The sequence below is a fragment of the Molossus molossus genome, unplaced genomic scaffold (assembly GCF_014108415.1).
Source record: "Molossus molossus isolate mMolMol1 unplaced genomic scaffold, mMolMol1.p scaffold_m16_p_1, whole genome shotgun sequence".
Classification (NCBI taxonomy): Eukaryota; Metazoa; Chordata; class Mammalia; order Chiroptera; family Molossidae; genus Molossus; species Molossus molossus.
The window spans coordinates 60,175,990-60,195,998 of NW_023425344.1; the positions used below are offsets into that span (position 1 = coordinate 60,175,990).

Consider the following 20,009-nt stretch of genomic DNA (forward strand, 5'->3'; position numbering starts at 1 on the left):
AAATAATAATAAATGGAACCACATCAAACTAAAAAGCTTCTGCATGACAAAAGAAACCAGCATCAAAATGAAAAGAGAACATATTTGCCAATGATACATCAGATAAGGGGTTAATAACCAAAATATATAGAGTACTCATACAACTCAATAAAAGGAAGACAAAAATCCAATTAAAAAATAGGCAGAGGGCCTGAATAGAGAATTCTCCAAACAGTACATACAAATGGCCAGGAGATATATGAAAATGCTCAATATCTCTAATCATCGGAGAGATGCAAATTAAAACAACTGTGAGATATCACCTCACACCTGTCAGAATGGCCGCCATCAACAAATCCTCAAACAACAAATGCTGGCAAGCATGTGGAGAAAAGGAGACTCTAGCACACTGCTAGTGGGAATGCAGACTGATGCAGCCACTGTGGAAAACAAGATGGTGTTTTCTCAAAAATGAAAAATGGAGCTGCTGTTTGACCCAGTGATCCCACTTTTTGGAATATATCTTAAGAAGCCTGAAACACTAATCAGGAAGAATATATGCACCCCTATGTTCATAGCAGCACTATTTATAATAGTTAAGATCTGAAAACAGCCCAAGTGCCATCAGTAGATGAGCAGAAACAGCTGTGGTACATATACACAATGGAGTACTATGCAGCTGTAAGAAAGAGAGATCTCTTACCTTTTGAGACAACATGGAGGGAGCAGGAGAGAATTATGCTAAGTGAAATAAGCCAGTCAGAGAAAGACAAGTACCACATGATCTCACTTATTTGTGGAACATAATGAACAAAATAAGCTGTCGACCTACAGAGATCCAGAATCATGAAAGTAGGAAGCAGACTGACAAACCTCAGTGGGAGGGGGGGTGGGAGGAGTGGGAAGAGATAAACCAAAGAGCTGACATGCATATATGCACAACCGATGGACTCAGACAACAGTGCAGTGAAGGTGGGGGTGAGGGGCAGGGCAGAAGCAAGGTAGAAGATGTTAATGGGAGAAAAAGGAGGCACATCTGTAATAAAACAATTAATTAATTAAAAAAGAAAAGGTAGATAGTGGATTTAATTAAAACAATTGTGCATACAGATACAAATGATACATAAGGTTCAGGACTCAATGGTTATTAAGGCCCTTTAAAAAAGGTTTTGTTGATTTCAGAGAAAGGAAGAGGGAGAGAGAGAGAGAAATATCAATCAGTCAGCTCCTGAAATATCAATCAGTCACCTCCTGCACATCCCCTACTGGGGATCAAGCCCACAACCTGGGCATGTGCCCTGACCGGAAATTGAACTGGTGACCTCCTGGTGCATGGGACAATGCTCAACCAGCTGAGCCACACCAGTCAGGAAAGGACCTTTTAATTCTAACTGAGATAATAACAGTAGCTCCCATATATGTAGCACTGATTATTTCACAGATTATGCAAAAACCTCTCTAGATATCTTATTTAATCCCCAAGCAGGCCTCTAAAGTAGGCATTACTTTACTGTGACGTTTTCTACAGGTGAGAAAGCTAGTACTCAAAGAAGTAAAGTCATTTCCCAAGGTCACCCAGCTAGGAAAGAGTGGAATTGGGGTTATACAGTGGTTCAAGCTATCATTTCTTTAAATATGCTAGAGAAACACAATAAAATCACATGTGAATATTACATATTGATATGGCCAGTAACAGAAAAAATACCTGTAGTAGTCTAAGTCAGTTTTTATTTGTATATATGTAGGTCTTTCTTGAATTGCAACTCTTGATCTCCTTTGAGAATATCATTGCTATGATAACTGTACAATTGTAATATCCACCCAATACATAAATTACCTCATTTAGGTGGGTCATTTAAAATATATACATGGTAAAACATACAGTGCTTACAAACCAAATGCAAATAAAAATCTTTTAAAAATCTTAGAAATTTATTAAGCGGGTTATGTTGATCCTATTAAAAATGTTTTTTCTATGTACAATACATAATCTTTAAAAATACTATTCCAGGAAACAAAAACTCTTTGGTTCAGCAAAAGGATTCTAAATGTGGAAATTCAATTTGTTAAGAATGCACCTTCCTGGGTTGGACCTCTCTTATCTGGTTTAATTCTTCAGGAAGCATGTAGCTGACTTTCTTTGAATGAAGAAAATATGGGTGGAGTGTGGGTTGAGGCTCCTATTCCCATAGGACATTTGCATATAAAAATATAACCAGAAGCTTGAATAATGAAATAACTGAGCTGGTATTTTTACTCTGCCAGATCAAAAAGATACAGAGAAAGTCTGCTTCCTATCTATTTTGGAAGGAGGGTGAGGAAGTGATCATGGTTGATACTTAGAAACGTTTACTAGCAAAGTTCTTAGGTACTGGCAGCCAATGCTATGGAAACTACTCTCTTCGTTATTTGGAAGACTGCGTGGAGGAGACGGGAAGCGGGTAGATGCTAGATGACACAGTTACTTCTAAAGTCCCATCACTTCTCCAGCGGCTTGCCTGCCTCAACAGTCTAAAATTATAAACACATCATGACTCAGATGTCTTTACAAAGAGAACACAGCAGTGATTACAGTGCATCAACATTTACCAATGCAATCACATTAAAAATTAATTCTGGTTAGTCTATCCTCTTGGTTTATTAACAGCAAAATCACAGAACTGCCCAAAATATCTCAGAGTTTCAAAGAGTCAGCAACCTTATCTATCAGACTTCATTCTCTTCCACATTTAATGGAAAGAAAAAGCCTTCACAATTTTGTTCCTGCATGATTTTGACTTTGATTGTAAAACTATATCGTCTATAAGATGAAACCTTTTCAAAAGTCCATCACTTAATTGCACATTAAAACCATTTTTAACAAGGCTTTGGAAAGTCTCTGAGGTATCACAGCTGGTCACAGGAGAATGGAAAATATTTTTTGCTTTGTTTATTTTTTCTAAGTTCCCTAACAGAACATAATTACCTTATTGGATTAATCAACTCATTTATTTAGGGAGCAGTACCACTGACTAAATACTCAAACTTGCTTTCCCCCAGACTAATATCAGAAGCACCTTAATATATTTCTAGGCTGAACACAAGTAAAAGTCAAGAGCCTCTTTTGACTACCAAGATTTCTGCAAACCACCACTTAAGATGCCACAATGCTTACATGGAGCTGTTGAGAGCAGGAAAAATCTTCCAGAATTCACCTTTGTTCTTGATACTGTTTGCATGACTTTGTTGCTCAAGGGCAAGATGCTTTTTAAACCTTATTAGGACTCAAAGGAGGTGAGTATGATCAGGATGGAGCAATAGACTGCAGAGGACACTATGCCTTTTCAACAAAAATGGTTCTGACTGTAGAGAGGAGAATAGAATAGCCTTCAACATTTGAGAAAAGCAAAGAATAAAAATTTTGAGTAATTCACAGCATCTAAATAAGACATTATAATTCAGAACCACTTCTGTTACCACTATCATCCACCCCAGCTGGTGGGCAGGGATTTCTTTTCCCTAATGGTCTTCCAACAGATATCACAACACGCCAATGAGAGAAATACTCAGTATTGGATTATTGGTGTTCACAGTCCTCTTCTGTAGTAGATAGGCAGTGATAACCTTTTTTTTCTTTCTTTCTGTCAGAAGTCTTTGTCCCAGCCCGACAGCTCATCTGGAGGCACTCCCTTTTCAGGAGGGTACTTGTCGAAGTAGCTATGATCTGTGGGTCCCTTGAGCTAACAGAGAAAGGATTAAAGCAAAGGTGAGGATGATGTTGACTAAGCATGCTATTACATATGGGTAATGCTTTCCATATCTGAACACAGATTTTAAATTGCAACTACTGGTAAGTTAGATAAGAGGAGGAGATGACCAACTGTCATTTTTGAGTCACACACTCAGCCTCACGAAATCTCCAAATGGATGGGTCACTGGATTACATTCAATGGAAACTACTTGGACTGATGAGTATTTCCACAAGAAAAAGTGACAAAAACTATGTCTATTATTTTTTCAAAATAAAAAATATCTTAAAATCAGATACTTAAAAAAAAAAATCAAAATTTTCCAGAATCCTTTTACTTTATGAAAGCGTCCCACCAACCTTGAATTTTTATATGGTTAGCTGACCACATAACATTTCCAGAATGCCAAATGAAGGGACAATTCAAAATACCATTGACGCTGCTGAAAGTGACAAATTAGATGGTTTTTAATTCTTTACTTTCCAACAAATGTAAGAAGTACCTAATTGAGTTATAAGCTGATGGACCATTAAAATACTAATTATAATAGAGTATAACTTGTTTGTGGGAGGGTGGGGAGACCACTCAGCTGTTCAAAGTGACACTGCCATTGTAAAACCCTCTGCTCCCGCTCAGCCAGTGTGGCTCAGTGGTTGAGCATCGACCCATGCACCAAGGTCATCGGTTTGATTCCTGGTCAGGGCACATGCCCAGGTTATGGGCCCGATCCCCAGTGGGGGGCATGCAGGAGGTGGCCAATCGATGTTCTCTTTCATCGATGTTTCTCTCCCTCTCTCTCTCTCCCTTCTTCTCTAAAAATCAATACAGAAAAAAATTTTTTTAAAAAAAACCTCTGCTCCCATTTATTTATGCAAACACAACTCTTAGCACTTGTATCTACATAATTTTAAAAAGAAATAAAAGTGATGTGGGGTCTGAGTCCATTTTTTAAGTAAATGAAATTTATCCACAGGCACATTAAATATTTTCTTTACAAATATTGTTTAATAATTCCTTTAAAATCTTATTATATATTTATGTTGTTTGATACTGCATGCTATAAAAAATGTAATTACAACTGAATCCAGAAGAAATATTTGTGGGGCTACAGAAATTTTGGTGGTCACAGGAATTTTAAAATTTATAAAACTATAATTGAAAGGCATTTAAAGAATGATTGATTAACAATTGCCAAGCATAAAAAAAATTTTACATTGGAATGACATTTTGAAAGGAAATGGAATGGAAATATGAACATTAGAATTCAGAGAGAGAAATAAATGATGTAATATTTCTGTCTATATATTTTTTTATGTTTATATTGATTTTTTAGAGAGAGAGGAAGGGAAAGAGAGATAGAAACATCAATGTGAAAGAGAAACACTGATTGGTTGCCTCCTGCATGCCCCCTACTGGGAATCAAGCCTGCAACCTGGGCATGTGTCCTGATCAGGAATTGAAGTGGGACCTCTCAGTCCATGGGACTGACACTCAATCCACTGAGTCACACCAGCCAGGTACCTGTCTGTATTGTTTAATCACTGGTATCAAATCTTAATGATCTATTGGATATATTTAAAGGGGTGAAGTAACAGTAGTGTTGTACTTTAAGATGTCAATATTTTCAAAATATTAGAAATTATATTGTCTACAATTTAAATGTATAATAGAAAAATTCAGATATCAATCTAAAAATATACCATAGATCTTCAAAATTCCTCTAGAAAAAACACAGCTAGAGTTTGTAAGGTGTTGACCCATGTATACATAACCAATGGACACAGACAACAATACTGTGAAGGTGAGGGGTGGGAGCGGGGAGGAGGATGTCAATGGGGAAAAAAGGAGAAACATCTGTAACAAAAATCAATCAATCAAAATGAAAAAAGAGCCCTGGCTGGTTTTGCTCAGTGGTTAGAGCATTGGCCTATGATCCAGAGAGGCCCGGGTTCAGTTCTCTCTAAGGGCATGTACCTCGGTTGCAGTTTGTTCCCGGCCCTGGTTGGGTCGTGTGGGTGGCAACCACTGGATATGTCCCTTTCACATGGATGTTTCTCTCTCTCTCTCTCTTCCTCCCACTCTGTCTGAACAAAAAAAATAGAAAAATGTCCTCCGGTGAGGATTAAATAAATAAATAATGAATTAAAAAATGAAAAAAGAAAAGAAATGTAGCTAGGCTGAATTGATACATGTTGCAAAATACATGTTATAAAATCCACTTGAGATTACAAAAAAGAAAAAAGAAATAAAAAAAATAACTAACTTCTCATTAATATGTTATGTTGATTATATATTGATGTGATGATATTTTGGATATTAATTAAAATTAATTTCACCTATTTCTTTTTGCCTCTTTAACATGGCTACTAGAACATTCCAAGCTACTTATATGGTTCGTACTATATTCCTAGAGCCATCTATGAGCCTAACACTGACAACTTGGGGACTTAGATTTACACATTAGTGATTTCTGAGAGCTGAGTTAATGCTCATCAGGTAGGTAATACTATTTAGTCCCTACAATTAAAACCATTATGACATTTTAACTTAATTTTTAAAAAACAATTAAAAAAATCTAAGATCTGTTATACACATGTATACCTAAAATCTGTTTACAAAAACAAATACCTAAAAGAAGTTATGAGAATAATATTGTGGATACCATACCTCTCTTTGTAAAGGTGATGGAAGGGTCCGTGCCTTCAGTCCTTCCCAATTAAAACCATTTAACCACCTAAGAAATGAGCAAAACACAGAGAAATATCATTTGCCTGAAAACTATTAGCATGCCAGTCAATCCATTTTGTTGTCTGCTCCCTGCCAGCAATGTGGTCAGAGGAAAATACTCAACCATGCTGGTTGTCTGGTCTCGCATTAAAGCTATGCCCACTAACCCCAAGAAGCCCCTAATACTGCCCAGTAACCAGTCTAGGTTTCCCTGTGGTTCCACTCATTGTCACACTACCTTCGATTCAGAATCTTCTGTCTTCTCTCTTCAAACTTCCACAACCTCCTTCCCATCCTCACTCCCAAATGATGACCTGGCTTCCTTTTTCACTGAGAAAACTGAAGCAAAAAAGAGACTTCCACAATCTTCCACCAGCATACCTGCCTACCTACTCACAACTGTATGTACCCTTCTATCCAGTGCCATGGTATAACTACCTTTGCTTCTAACTAAGGTCAACTCCTCTTCTGTGTAATTGATCCCATAGACTCTTCTCTATTTAAAGTCAGGCTCCTGAAATTTTTCCTCCTGAATCTTAACATCCTCTCTGCTGGACCACTCTCATCACTATGGAAACATTCTATTTCTTCCAACCACAAAACACTCTCTTTGGACCTGAGCTCCCTTCCAACCCTCACTCCATCTCTCTCCTTCCATTGGAGGACAACTCCCTGAGAGCGTTATCTGCTCCCTCTATTTACCCATTTCTCCTGATCACACTACAGTCAGGTTTCACACTCTCCTCTCCACTGAATTCCGTCAGCTCTCAATTTTCATCTTAACTTGTTAGGAGCATTTGCCACAGTTCATCATTCCCACTCCCTGAAACCCTCCTTCATTGGCTTTTGGGACATGCTATTGTCCTGGCTTTCTTCCTGCCTTCTTGAGTGCTTGACCTTATTCCCACTGCTATTCCCATGGGAATTTGATGGAATACAGGGCTTAGTCCTTGGACTCCTCCTTTTTCAGTACTCTCATTCCTGGGTAATCTCATTCAGTCTTGTGGCTTCCAATAGCACTTCTATACTGGTTACTCCCAGGTATCTATATTTCTAACCAAGACTTCTCCATTGCTTTGCAGACAATACCTGTTTATCATCTTCCAGCTGAGTGTCTACCAGGCATCCGCATGTATCAATCAGGCCCACACTGGAGTTCCAAATTTTCCCCAACCAACTTGCCTTAACTCTTCCAATTGTTTAAACCAAAAACCTTGAAGCTATCCTTTCGCTTACATCCTAGCTCATTCCATAAGCAAATCTTGTCAGTGTTACCTGTAAAACATGCCTATATTTAGAATATGACAAATTCTCAACACCCTTCCACTACCTGCATGGGCCAACCCACTGTTATTCCTTGTCTGTGTTATTACAATAACTAATGGGTCCTCCTGCTTTTGTCTGTGGGAAACAGCCCAGTAGCAAGAGTGATCATTTAAAACATAATTCAGGTCCCATGGTTTTGTTCAGGACTCTCCAATATTTTTCATTTCACTCAGTGTGAAAGGCAAAGTCCTTACCATGTCTTTACTATAAGCCATAAGGCCTTGCAAAGTCACCCTGTCCATCCTCTCTCACGTTACCACTGTCTCCTGCGTTTCTCTTCTCCCTTCCTTGCTCATTCATCTCCTTGCCATTGTTCCAATAAACCAGGGGTGCTCCTACTTTAACACCTTCGTGCTCAAGGCCCTCTGGCTAGTTGTTTTTTTCCCTAAATTTCCATATGATTTGTTTCCTCAACATCTTCAAGTCTTTTCTCAAAGGTCGTCTTAGTGAGGCCTTCTCTGGCCACTAGTCTACCATTGCAAGTCCTTCCCATCCCACCCGCACATACTTTCTATCTTCCTTGCCTGCTTTGTTCTTTCTCCTTAGCACTTACTGCTATCTAATAAATTTACTATGTACTTTATTTAATTATACTGTTTGTTTTCTGTCTTTCCCAATAGAAAGAAGCTCCATGAGGCAGTGTTTTTTGTCTGTTTCCTTTCCTCTGTGTCCCTAACACTTGACACAGAACAGGGGCTCAATATATGCCTTCTGAATAACTGAATGATTCTGCAAGAAAACATACACAGGACCTATTACTATAGCACCTGCAACATCACACCATGGTGGTGACACTCCTGGTCATATGAATCTAAATGTCTCCAAGATTAAAAAACACTTTACAGCAATCTATAATGGGATTAAGCTGATGGTCAGATGATGATCTGGTCTTCAGGATACAGTAAAGCTTGGTGGGCTGGAAACACAACACTCAGATGGACTCAGTCTCTTGAGATCTTATAAGGAACACAGAATAATACTGTTCTAGATCCACTGATCTCTTCTATTGGGACACTGATGTCAGGTCAGGCAGCCAACAAAAAGCTATCAAAATTCAATTTGGTCCCAGATGTCGATCCTGCTTTTTAGATGTTTTTATTTTGGTGAAAGGTGACAGACAGAAGAAGAAGAAAAAACAAGTAAACAATATAAATACTTAAGTTAGTTTTCGACACTAGTAGTACTAAGTGGTGGATCATGACCGGGATGTGGACGGGTGGAAGGGCTGTTTTCAGTGAGGGTGGTATTTGAAGAAAGGATATTTGAATTAAGGCCAGAATGCAAAGAAGAGGAGAACCATGGGAAGCCATGTGGCAAGAGCCTTCCAAGTGCATGGAATAAAAGCAATGCGCTTTAGTGTGGTGAATGCAGGGGAAGCTAGACAAAAATGGCATCTGAAAAAATGGCCAGAGGCCAGGTCATGTAAGGCCTTGTAGGACACAGTAAGGAAACAGAGTTTTATACAAAGTGAGAGGCCATTAGAAAGTTCTAAGTAAATGATGCCACGGAGATGTATTTTCAAAAGATAACTCTGGCGGCTCTGTGGCCACAGCGGGCAGCATGGGGCAGGGCGGGGCAGGCTGGAGGCAGGAGACTGGAGGAGGCATCCCATTCCTCCATCTGGTGGACATACCAGAAATTACCCTCTTCCACCCTTCTCAATCGCTTTCACCCCTGGAGTTGGTTTTGGTTCAATCCCTGACTGGACTTCCCATACCAAGTCTAAACTTAGGAAGAGAAAAAACACAAAAACCAGAGGACAGGTTCTAGAGCATTCCATCTCAGGTGGCATCCTGAACCCCAACTGCCATTTTGGTATAAGCTACTGAGACAGCAGCCAAAGACTGGGAATCAGACAGCAACCCCAGCTGTACGGCCCCCCTTGTCCTTGCTACAGAAACCACGGAAGTCCCCTCCCTGATCCGCCCATCAGCTTCTTTGCACAGCCTGATGCTCCATTTCAGGGATTTCCAGGCTCATGGTTCTGTGGATTCTTTTCCTTTGATACCAAATACTGCCACAATTCCTTTTAACATATTTTACAATGCTCTCTTCCCAGAAGCTCCTCCATAAATATTAATAAAAATCATTACTGTTACTCTACTGAATCAAAGAGCCTATGCATTTCTGGGAGAGTACTTGTTACAATCTGACTTAAGGCAATATTTACTTGACGTGAGTGGGTATTCACTTAACACCTGGCCTTTTGACACTGACCACATTTGAAGTGATGCAAAAGCCAGCAGGCACTGGTGTGAAAACCATTCACCAAAGAAATGGGGCAGCAACAGCACATAAAGTGCTGTTTCATCTTTAGGAGATTTGTAGAAGCTGTTCTTGAAAGTAATTTAGAGACTAGAAATATTAAAGGTAACCTGAAGACACTGGAAACACATTATTCCTCTACCTAGCAGGAAAGGTTTCATTGTACCCTACACGTATATTATCTCTTTTTTTTTTTTTTTTCAGAGAAGTACTGGGAGACATAATTGGTGCCTAGTTTGAATGTTAGCTCATAAATAGGGAAGGGAGGAACTCTATTTTTAGGAAAGAGGATTTAAGAATGGGCAAACGGATAACAATACGCCATGTTTTACTGCATTGTTTTTAAATACAAAGTTAAAGTGAACAGTTCCCTAAGAAAAAAATAAAAGTTTCACTTTAGAGAAGAATGGAAAAATCCAATGGCAAATTTTAGAAGGTTTTTTTTTTTTTAATTCCAAGAATATAAAGAAGTAGAGAAGCTATTTACTTTGGGGGCTTGTGGAAGCTTTTAGACTATCCTACCTGAAGGCAGAGCAAGATCTCTTCCTCAACTTTATATCTTCATAAACACTATGAAAATAGGATAAAATAAGGGTTTTGGCCCCTCTGGGTTTACCATAAGGCATTGTCTACAGTTGGCACTTCTCACTAGTGAACTCTGCCCTACACATTGTATTCTGACTCTACAGATAAGTGGCAGAAAAACATCCTGCTTGTTCAAAAGAGTGGGTAAAGTCATCTCTACAGGGAAGAAAATGCAAAACTCTTCCTTACCATGCTAAGGTGAGGAAATTCTCTCTGTCAATTTACATGCACCCCCAATCACAACCTGACAGCTACATTTAAATGAGCCTCAGGTAAATAAGAAGTAAAAGACAAAACTGGAGCCTATTAACACTTCTATCACTCTATTTCCCAATTATTCCAAAGAAAAACAGGAAGATACGTTTGTAATGAAATGAAGGGAAATATCGAAAGGATAACTTTAATTGACAGAACACTTGTTTGTTCCATATGAATGGTGTGTTTATGTGTTATGCTATAATGAGATAAGAAATTGAATAACAGCTTGTAGGAAGAAAGATAAATTGGGATCTAAGACAAGTAATAAACTTTACACTGAAGGAAATCCAAAGGATGACACAGAACGATAAAATACTCTACACATTTTAATGTCTATAAAATCCACAGATGTGTCTCCCTCTCTCCCTCATTCCCTTCTTCCCTCCCTCCCTCCCTCTCTCCTTCCCTAATACTCCCTTAAGGCAAAGCCCTCTATGAATTTACAATGTTGAATGCATGGCTTTATTTCAAGAAAGTTCATGAATAGATAGAGCGGGGTTGGCAGCTGCACCACCAATGTTAGGAAAAATGAATAGTGTTTCTATCCAGCAGTATCTCTCTCTTTATTTTCACACTGTGTTGGTGTGCCCTAAATTCTTCAGTAAAAATATCCAGAGAGAAATGCAATAGTGAGAGGTGTTTTCATTTCTAAAAGTGAACAAACACATCAGTGTACTCAAAGATTTTCAATAATGAAATTCTCAAATGTTATTTTTGTGCCAGCAATAGGTGATGTATTATATCTCTAAATCATAAGCAGAATTAAAACATGTTGAGGATTACAGGATTTAGCTAGGCATCAATTTGAGAAAAAAAGATCTTAAAAGCTTGAACTCCACATATGTAACCAATTAAGAAAGGATATCTGTGGAAGTTCTCCATGGTTCTAAAGGACAGATTTAGAATTTCACAGAAATGAAGAGGTTCATGTTAGAGTACTGCACAAGGATAAAACATTGTTTGAGGTTTTGTGGAAATCAATGGACTTTACCCAAAAAGTAAAATACAACTTGAGGCTTCAGAATTTGGAAAGCTAGTCAAAGGAAATTTATATTTAAAATAAATGTATAATATTAGTAAAAAAAAACTGAAATGCAATACTATTTATAGTTAATTTAGCCAACCCATTCTCTTGAATACTGGCAATACTATATTGTACTTTAATTATAAATCTAATGTGAAAATTAGAAGAATTCATTTACAGACTCCAGGTTGACATTTAAAAATAAAAATAAAGATAGCTGTGGATGAAAACCTAAGTTGCTATAACTTGAATAAGGGATTGTATAACTTATTTAAACTTCATCCATTGTCATACAAAGTTCCGGCACCGGAGAAGTCATTCTGAGAACGATCATTGTGGCTGGGTCTATAAAGCACAATGAAATACAAAGGGCCAAAAAGTGAACACTGAGAGCCTGTAAAGGAACAGGTGCAGCTTACTGAGAGAAGGTTCAAGATCACCACAGTTTTCTATAAATTTACATATTTTTCTGGACAAAGAAGTAACTATGTACCTGTGTTTCTTAATGTCATTGATCCCATTCTTCAGATTTCCCAGCCTTTCTGTTGGATTTTGCCTAAAATAATAATTTTTTAGAAGATGGTTTATAATAATTATGCTTGAGTACATTTTAAATTAAAATTTAACATTTCTTCATTCATTCATTCACTCATTTATTCAACAATATTATAGACTAGACATTTGAATAGAGGGGGGTTAAAAAACACATGCCCTTCTCTAGGGGAGCTACAGTGAAATTAGAGTTAGGAATATGTCTGTATCTATATCCATATGTACCTATATTTCTATCTTTATGCACATATCTATATTTCTATCTATATCTATATATCTCCTAGCACTTTAAATGCACTAGAAATGAATATGTGAAAGAACAGGAGGGGGTTATTTCACAAACTCTGCTGAGAAATTCAGGAGAAGCTTTAGAAAGTCATTTACACCTCAGCTGGAAACTTGAGACATCTTTGTTGGCAACCCACAGCTAGGTTTCATGTTTTATGTTTATTAAATTTTAATGCTTAAAAAAAAGTTTAAATGTGTGAACAAAACAGCAACAAAGTAAAGTTCAAACAAAATTATATAACTCTTCTATTCTCCAATACATTATTTTTAATGGTAAATAGAAATTTTGAGTAATTGATAATAAAGCCAGAGGCATGGTCCAAGATGACCATGTAGGAAGAACCTGAACTCACCTCTTCCCATGAACACACCAAATCTATGACTACATGTAAAACAATTCTTTCTGAAAAAGACCAGAAAACTAGCAGAACAGCTCCCTCACAACAAATGGTAAAAGGGCCACTTGAAGGCAGGTAGGAGAGGCAGAGAAAGTCTCACCAAAAACTCCACCCCCAGCATGGCAACCAACAATCAGGAGGGATCTCACAAATCCGATTCTTCTTCCTGAGGAGCGAGGGGTTCATACCTCACATCAGTCACCCCCAGCCTTGGGACCCTCAATAGAGAGATGAGCCCCCCAAATGTCTATCTTTGAAAATCAACAAGGCTCATGTTCAGGAGACTTAGTGGGCTATAGGGAGCTGAGATACTTCTGCTAAGGACTGCCACACAGACTCATTTGCCCAGGAACCAGCACTAAAGTAGCAGTTTGAAAAGCATGTGGACTGAGCAAAGGAGATTCATTTGCTAATCTTAAAGTGTCTGCTGGAGAGACAGGAGTCTGTTTAGACTCTCCAGGATGGAGGTGCTGGCAGGTGCCATTTTTGTCTCTCCCTTTACCTGGACAGTGCCAGTGAGCCACCCCACCCAGAGCTCTCCCACAGCCTCCCAGGAGCCAGCAGGTGGGCCCTGGCCCCGCACTCTCCCACTGCCTTGCTAAAGCCAGCAGGCGCGGGCAGTCCACAGAGCGGACATGTTAGACCAGACAACTTAATAGATATACACAGAAATGCCATCCAAAAGCAGCAGAATACACATTATTCTCAAGTGCACATGGAACATTCTACAGGATAGGTCATATGTTAGAGCACAAAACAAGTCTCAATGAATTTAGAGAAGACTGAAATCATATCAAGTATCTTTTCCAACCACAATGATACAAAACTAGAAATCAGCCCTGGCCGGTTTGGCTCAGTGGTTAGAGCATCGGCCTGCGGTCCAGAGAGACCCGGGTTTGGTTCCCGCTAAGGGCATGTACCTCGGTTGCAGTTTGTCCCCGGCCCTGGTTGGGTCATATGGGTGGCAACCACTCGATGTGTCCCTTTCATGTCGATGTTTCTCTCTCTCTCTCTCTCTCTCTCTCCCTCTCCCTCCCACACTATCTGAACAAAAAATGGAAAAATGTCCTCAGGTGAGGATTAAATAAATAAATAAAACTAGAAATCAAGTACAAAAAAAAACTGAAAAAATTATAAATATGTAGAGAGTAAACAACATACTACTGAAAAACCAATGGGTCAATGAAGAAATTAAAGTAGAAATAAATAATATCTTGAGACAAATGAAAATGAAAATACAACTTACCAAAATCCATAAGATGAAAGAAAATCAGTTCTAAGAGGGAAGATCATAGTGATACAGGCCTTCCTCAAGAAACAAAAAAATCCTAAATAAACAATTTAACTTTATACCTAAAGAAACTATCAAAAGAAGAACAAAGCTGAAAGTTAGTAGAAAGTTAGTAGAAAGAAAGTTAGTATAAAGACCAAAGCAAAAAAAAAAAAAAGAAAGAAAGAAAGAAAAAAATGAAATAGAGACTAAAAGGACAATAGAAAAATATCAACAAAACTAAACACTGGTTTGCCCTGGCCAGGGTGGCTCAGAGGTTCAAACATCAGCCCATGGCCCCAAAGGGTTGTGGGTTTGATTCCTAGTCAAGAGCACATTCTTGGGTTGCAGGTTTGATCCCTGGCCTTGGTTGGGGCACATGGAGGAAGCAACCAACCAATGTGTCTTTCTCACATGGATCTTTCTTTCTTTCTCTCTCTCTCTCCTCTCTCTCTCCCCCTCCCTCCCTTCCTTCAACTCGCTCTTAAAAAAAAAAAAAAGCAATGGAATAAACATCCTCCAGTGAAGATTAACAAAAAACCAACAAAACAATTAAGTGCTGGTTCTATGAACAGACAAAATTAACATATCTTTAGCTAGACTTACCACAAAAAAAAGAAAAATAGCTCAAATAAATAAAATCAGAAACAAAAGAGAAGCTACAACTGAAACTACAAAAATGCAAAAGATCATAAGAGATGCTATGAACAACTATATTCCAACACGTTGGATACCAGAAGAAACAGATAAATTCCTAGAAACATATAATATTCCAAGACTGAATCATAAAAACAATATTAAATCTGAATAAACTGATTGTTAGTAAGGAGATTGAATCAGTAATCAAAAACCTCCCAACAAACAAAAATCTAGGGCCAGATGGCTTCAAAGATGAATTCTACCAAACATTTAAACAGAACATTTAATATCTATACTCCTCAAAGTCCTTCAAAAAATTGAAAAGAAGGGAATGCTTCCAAACTCGTGTTATAGGGTCAAAACCAGACAAGAACACACATGCATAAAAACTGCAGGCCAATATCCCTGATGAACATAGATGTAAAAATCTTCCATAGAATATTAGCAAACAAAACACACACCATGATCAGGTGGGATTTATTCCAGTGAGACAAAGATGGGTCAACACCTGAAAATCCATCTCTGTGAAACACCACATTAAAAAATTGAAGGGTAAAAATCACATAATTATCTCAACAGATCCAAAAAGCATTTGACAAAATTAAACATCCATTTATAAAAAAAAATTTAAAAAAACTTTCAAAAGAATCAGGTATAAAGAATGAACCTCAACATAATAAAGACCCTATGTGACAAGCCTACAGCTAACATTACGCTCAATAGTGAAGAGCTTAAGGTTTTTTCTCCAAGGGCAGAAACAAGACAAGGCTATCCACTCTCATGACTTTCAGTCAACATAGCATTAGACATCCTAGCCAGATCAATTAGGCAAAAAAAAAAAAGAAATGAAAAAGACCTCCTTACTGGAGAGGGAGAAGTAAAACTGTCACTATTGACAGATGACATAATTTTATATAGAGAAAACCAAGACTAAAATGTCTTGTGTTTCTATACATTAATAACAAACTATCAGAAAGAGAAATTTTAAAAATCCCATTTACAATTGCATTGAAAAGAATAAAATACCCTGAGAATAAGTTTAGCCAAGAAGGTGAAAAAGCTATACACTGAAAACTGTAAGATATTGATAAAAAAAATTAAAGAAGACACAAATAAAAAGATATTCTGTGCTCATGAATTCAAAAAATTAATACTGTTAAAATGTCTGTATTACACAAAGCAACCCCTGTCAAAATCCCAGAAATAAAACAAACCTTCCTAAAATTTGTAGGTAACCACAAAAGACCCCAAATAGTCAAAACAATCTTGAGAAAACAAAACTAAAGGCATCATGCTCCCTGATTTAAAAGTATATTACAAAACTGCAGTAATCAAAACAGAATAATATTGGCATAGAAATAGAATCACAGATCAATGGGACAGAGTAGAGAGCCCAGAAAGAGACCCACATATAAATGTACAATTAATTTATGACAAAGGAGGCACGAATATACTACGAGAAAAGGACAGTCTGTTTAATAAATGGTGCTGGGAAAACTAGACAGCCATGTGCAAAAGAATGAAACTAGACTACTATCCTTCATCATACAAAATAATAATAATAATAATAAAGTGGACTAAAGACTTGAATGTAAGAATTGAAATCCTTAAAATCCTTAAATAAAACATAGGCAGTATGCTTCCTGACATTAGTCTTGTTGGTAAGTTTTTTGATTCTGAGTCCAAAAGCAAAGGCAACAGAGGCAAAAATAAATAAATGGAACTACATCAAACTAAAAAGCTCTTTCACAGCAAAGGAAACCATCAACAAAATGAAAAGGCAACCTATTGAATGGGAGAAAATATTTGCAAATCATATATCTGATAAGGAATTAATAGCCAAATTATATAAAGAACTCATACAACTTGACAGCAAACAAAAATCCAAATAAAATATGGGCAAATCTAAATAGACATTTTTCCAAAGAAGACATACAGATGGCCAACAGGTACATAAAAAGGTGTTCAACATAATTAATCATCAGAGATATGCAAATCAAAACCACAAACCTCACACATGTTAAAATGGCTATTATCAAAAATCCAACAAATAACAAGTGTTTTCAAGGATGTAGGGAAAGGAGAACCCTTGTACATTGTCATTAGAAATGTAAGTTGGTGCAACCACTATGGAAAACAGTATGGAGATTTCCCCCAAAATTTAATATATCATTACAATATGATCCAACAATCCCACTTCTAGGTATTTATCCAAAGAAATAAAAACACTAACTTGAAAAAGACACATGCACCCCTAGGTTCACTGCAATATTATTTACAATAATCAAGCTATCAAAACAACTTAAGTGTCCATCAGTGGGTGAGTGATTAAAGATGTCCTATATTTATATAATGCAGTACTACTCAGTCATAAAAAATGAAATCTTGCCATTTACAACTACCTGGATGGAACTTAAAGGTATTATAAGTGAAATAAGTCCAACAGAGAAAGACAAATACTGTAGGGTGTCACTAACATGTGGTATCTAACAAGAAAACAAATAAACAAACAGAACAAAATTCAAAGATTCAGAGAACAAAATAGTGGTTGCCATTGGGGAGGAGGAGTGGGGATGGACAAAACAGGTGAATGAGGTCAAGTGGTCCAAACTTCTAATGATAAAATAAATAAGTCATGGTGATGTAATTTACAGCATGGTTACTATAGTCAATAATATTGTAGTGAGAAGTTAAAAGTGGCCAAGAGAGTAAATCCTAAAAGTTCTCATCACAAGAAAAAATTTTTTTCTTGTAACTGTATGGTGATGAATGATAACTAAGCTTATTGTGGTAATCATTCTGAAGTGTTTGTGAATATCAATCACTGCAATGTACATGTGAAATTAATGTAATATGACATGCCAGTCATACCTCAATAAAAATAAAATAAAATAAGGCCAGAAGAGTACTTTAAAAAAAAAAAAGATTGAAAGAGGGCATATAGTAAGACTTTATCATCACCACTAACTTTCTCTCAAAATAACAAGATTGCAAATTAATTATCCCTTGGAATCTCTGGGTCATAAGTCACTTCACTGCTAAGGTTTGTGGTTCCATTTTGCTCTATAACAGATAAGGATGATTCCTGAAGTGACCTAGAAATTTAAATCTCTTTTATAAGAAAGTTCTATGAATCTGTAACATAAGGTAAACTTGAACTCCCAGCATAGACTGCAAAACAGAAAATGATTTCCTTTAATTATAATTTGGCTACAGAGATAAATACAAAAAATAAATATATACCTAATTTAAAATGCACGGAAATAGAAATAAGAAGCCTTCACACTTTCCCCAGGAATAAAATGTTTCTGTCATTCTCACCTGCAAAGCCTCCTAATCAAATCCTCAGGTTTTCTTGTTATTTTTCTGGGAAAATCCATTTTTTCAATTCCTTTGAGAATCAAATTGTAGGTCATCATTTGGTCAGTCCCAGAAAAGGGTGGGCTGGAGAAAAGGCAAAACAGGACATTAGGACCAGGGTCTGCGACACATTCACAACCAAGATCCTTCCTTCCTTCCTTCCTTCCTTCCTTCCTTCCTTCCTTCCTTCCTTCCTTCCTTCCTTCCTTCCTTCCTTCCTTCCTTCCTTCCTTCCCTCTCCCTCCCTCCCTCCCTCCCTCCCTCCCTTCCTCCCTTCCTCCCTTCCTCCCTTCCTTCCTCCCTCTCCCTCTCTCATTAGTTGTTTTATGACAAATCTGGATACACAGTAGAAAATCATTTCATTAATTTCACATCACTTAGCAACTTACACACATACACATTCGAGTAATTTGTTAGGTGGTGATAATCACTAAAAAGAAAAATAAGGTGGGGGACAGAAAACGACAGGGAGGTGTTTATTTCGTGTTTAGACAGAGGGGACACAAGAAGCCTGTCCCGTAGCGGGTGGTGCAGCAGAGGCGTGAATGAAGCGGCTGAAGGAACCGCACCTTCAGAGGGTCCAACACAGCAGCACGAGGGCCGAGGGCCCTGACAGCCGTGGGCAGCGCTGTGCTTGGAGCAGCCAGGGGCAGTGCTGCTGGCGGACTGAGTCCGCAGGGGAAACGGCGGAAGAGATGGTCCCGATATTATACAGATCTAGGGGGCTACGGCGAGGACCTGGGGATATTTTGTGAGTCAAATGATCTAATTTACAGCAGCCAGAATAAGATTTATTTTTTCTTTTCTTTAATGTAAGGAGCATAAACTGTGATGGTGACAGTGGGGGAGGAAGGCAGGCCTGGGAGCCCGGACTAGGACGGCAGTGAAGGTGGTGAGCTGTGGGAACGGGCCTGGCTGATGAGGTGAACGCGCTGTGTGGTAGAAAGAAAGAATTCAAGATGATGGTCAAGGGTTTTTGGGTTTTTTTTGTTTTGTTTTTTTTTTGTTTGTTTGTTTTGTTTATCCTCACCCAAGGACATTTTTCTATTTTTTGTACAGATAGAGTGGGAGGGAGAGAGAGGAAGGGAGAGAGAGAGAGAAACATCGATGTGAAAGGGACACATCGAGTGGCTGCAACCGCACGAACAACCAGGGCCGGGGACAAACTGCAACCGAGGTACGTGCCCTTAGCGGGAACTGAACCGGGGTCTCTCCGGACCGCAGGCCAATACTCTAACCGCTGAGCCAAACCAGCCAGGGCGATGGTCAGGGTTTTGATCTACAGAATGGAGCTAACATTGACTAGGAGAAGAAAGACGGGGGTGGGGTGGCGTGCAGGGGTGCAGAGCAGGTTATGAGGAATCAAGAGTTATGTTGTGAAATCAAATAGAGATGCTGAGCAGGCAGCTGAATTGATGAGTCTGACATTCATGGACGAGGTTAGGGCTGGAGGTATGATTTTGGGACGTCAGAGAGTATTCATGACTGTGGAACTTGATGATTTCACCCAGGGAGTGAGTGGATGGGACAAAGATCAGGACCTGAAGTGGCCCAGTCCTGAGAGGTCAGGATATCGAGAAGGACCCAGCAATGGAGACTAAGGAGAAGCC

General features: G+C 38.2%; 1 protein-coding gene across 2 annotated transcripts in view; it reads right to left on the reverse strand.

Annotated features, from left to right (window-relative positions):
- Positions 1 to 3,304: 3,304 nt before the first annotated feature.
- PRKG2 (protein kinase cGMP-dependent 2) overlaps positions 3,305 to 20,009 on the reverse strand; it is a 102,300-nt gene continuing 85,595 nt past the window's right edge. The window contains exons 16-19 of one of the 2 annotated variants that reach the window (XM_036270173.1): positions 18,361 to 18,483; positions 12,386 to 12,448; positions 6,375 to 6,441; positions 3,305 to 3,698 (exon numbers count right to left, since the gene is read on the reverse strand). In XM_036270173.1, the coding sequence (XP_036126066.1) occupies positions 3,603 to 3,698; positions 6,375 to 6,441; positions 12,386 to 12,448; positions 18,361 to 18,483 (349 nt within the window). In that variant the 3' untranslated portion in view covers positions 3,305 to 3,602. The remainder of the gene's footprint in view (positions 3,699 to 6,374; positions 6,442 to 12,385; positions 12,449 to 18,360; positions 18,484 to 20,009) is intronic. The other variant, XM_036270168.1, reaches the window with a different exon arrangement.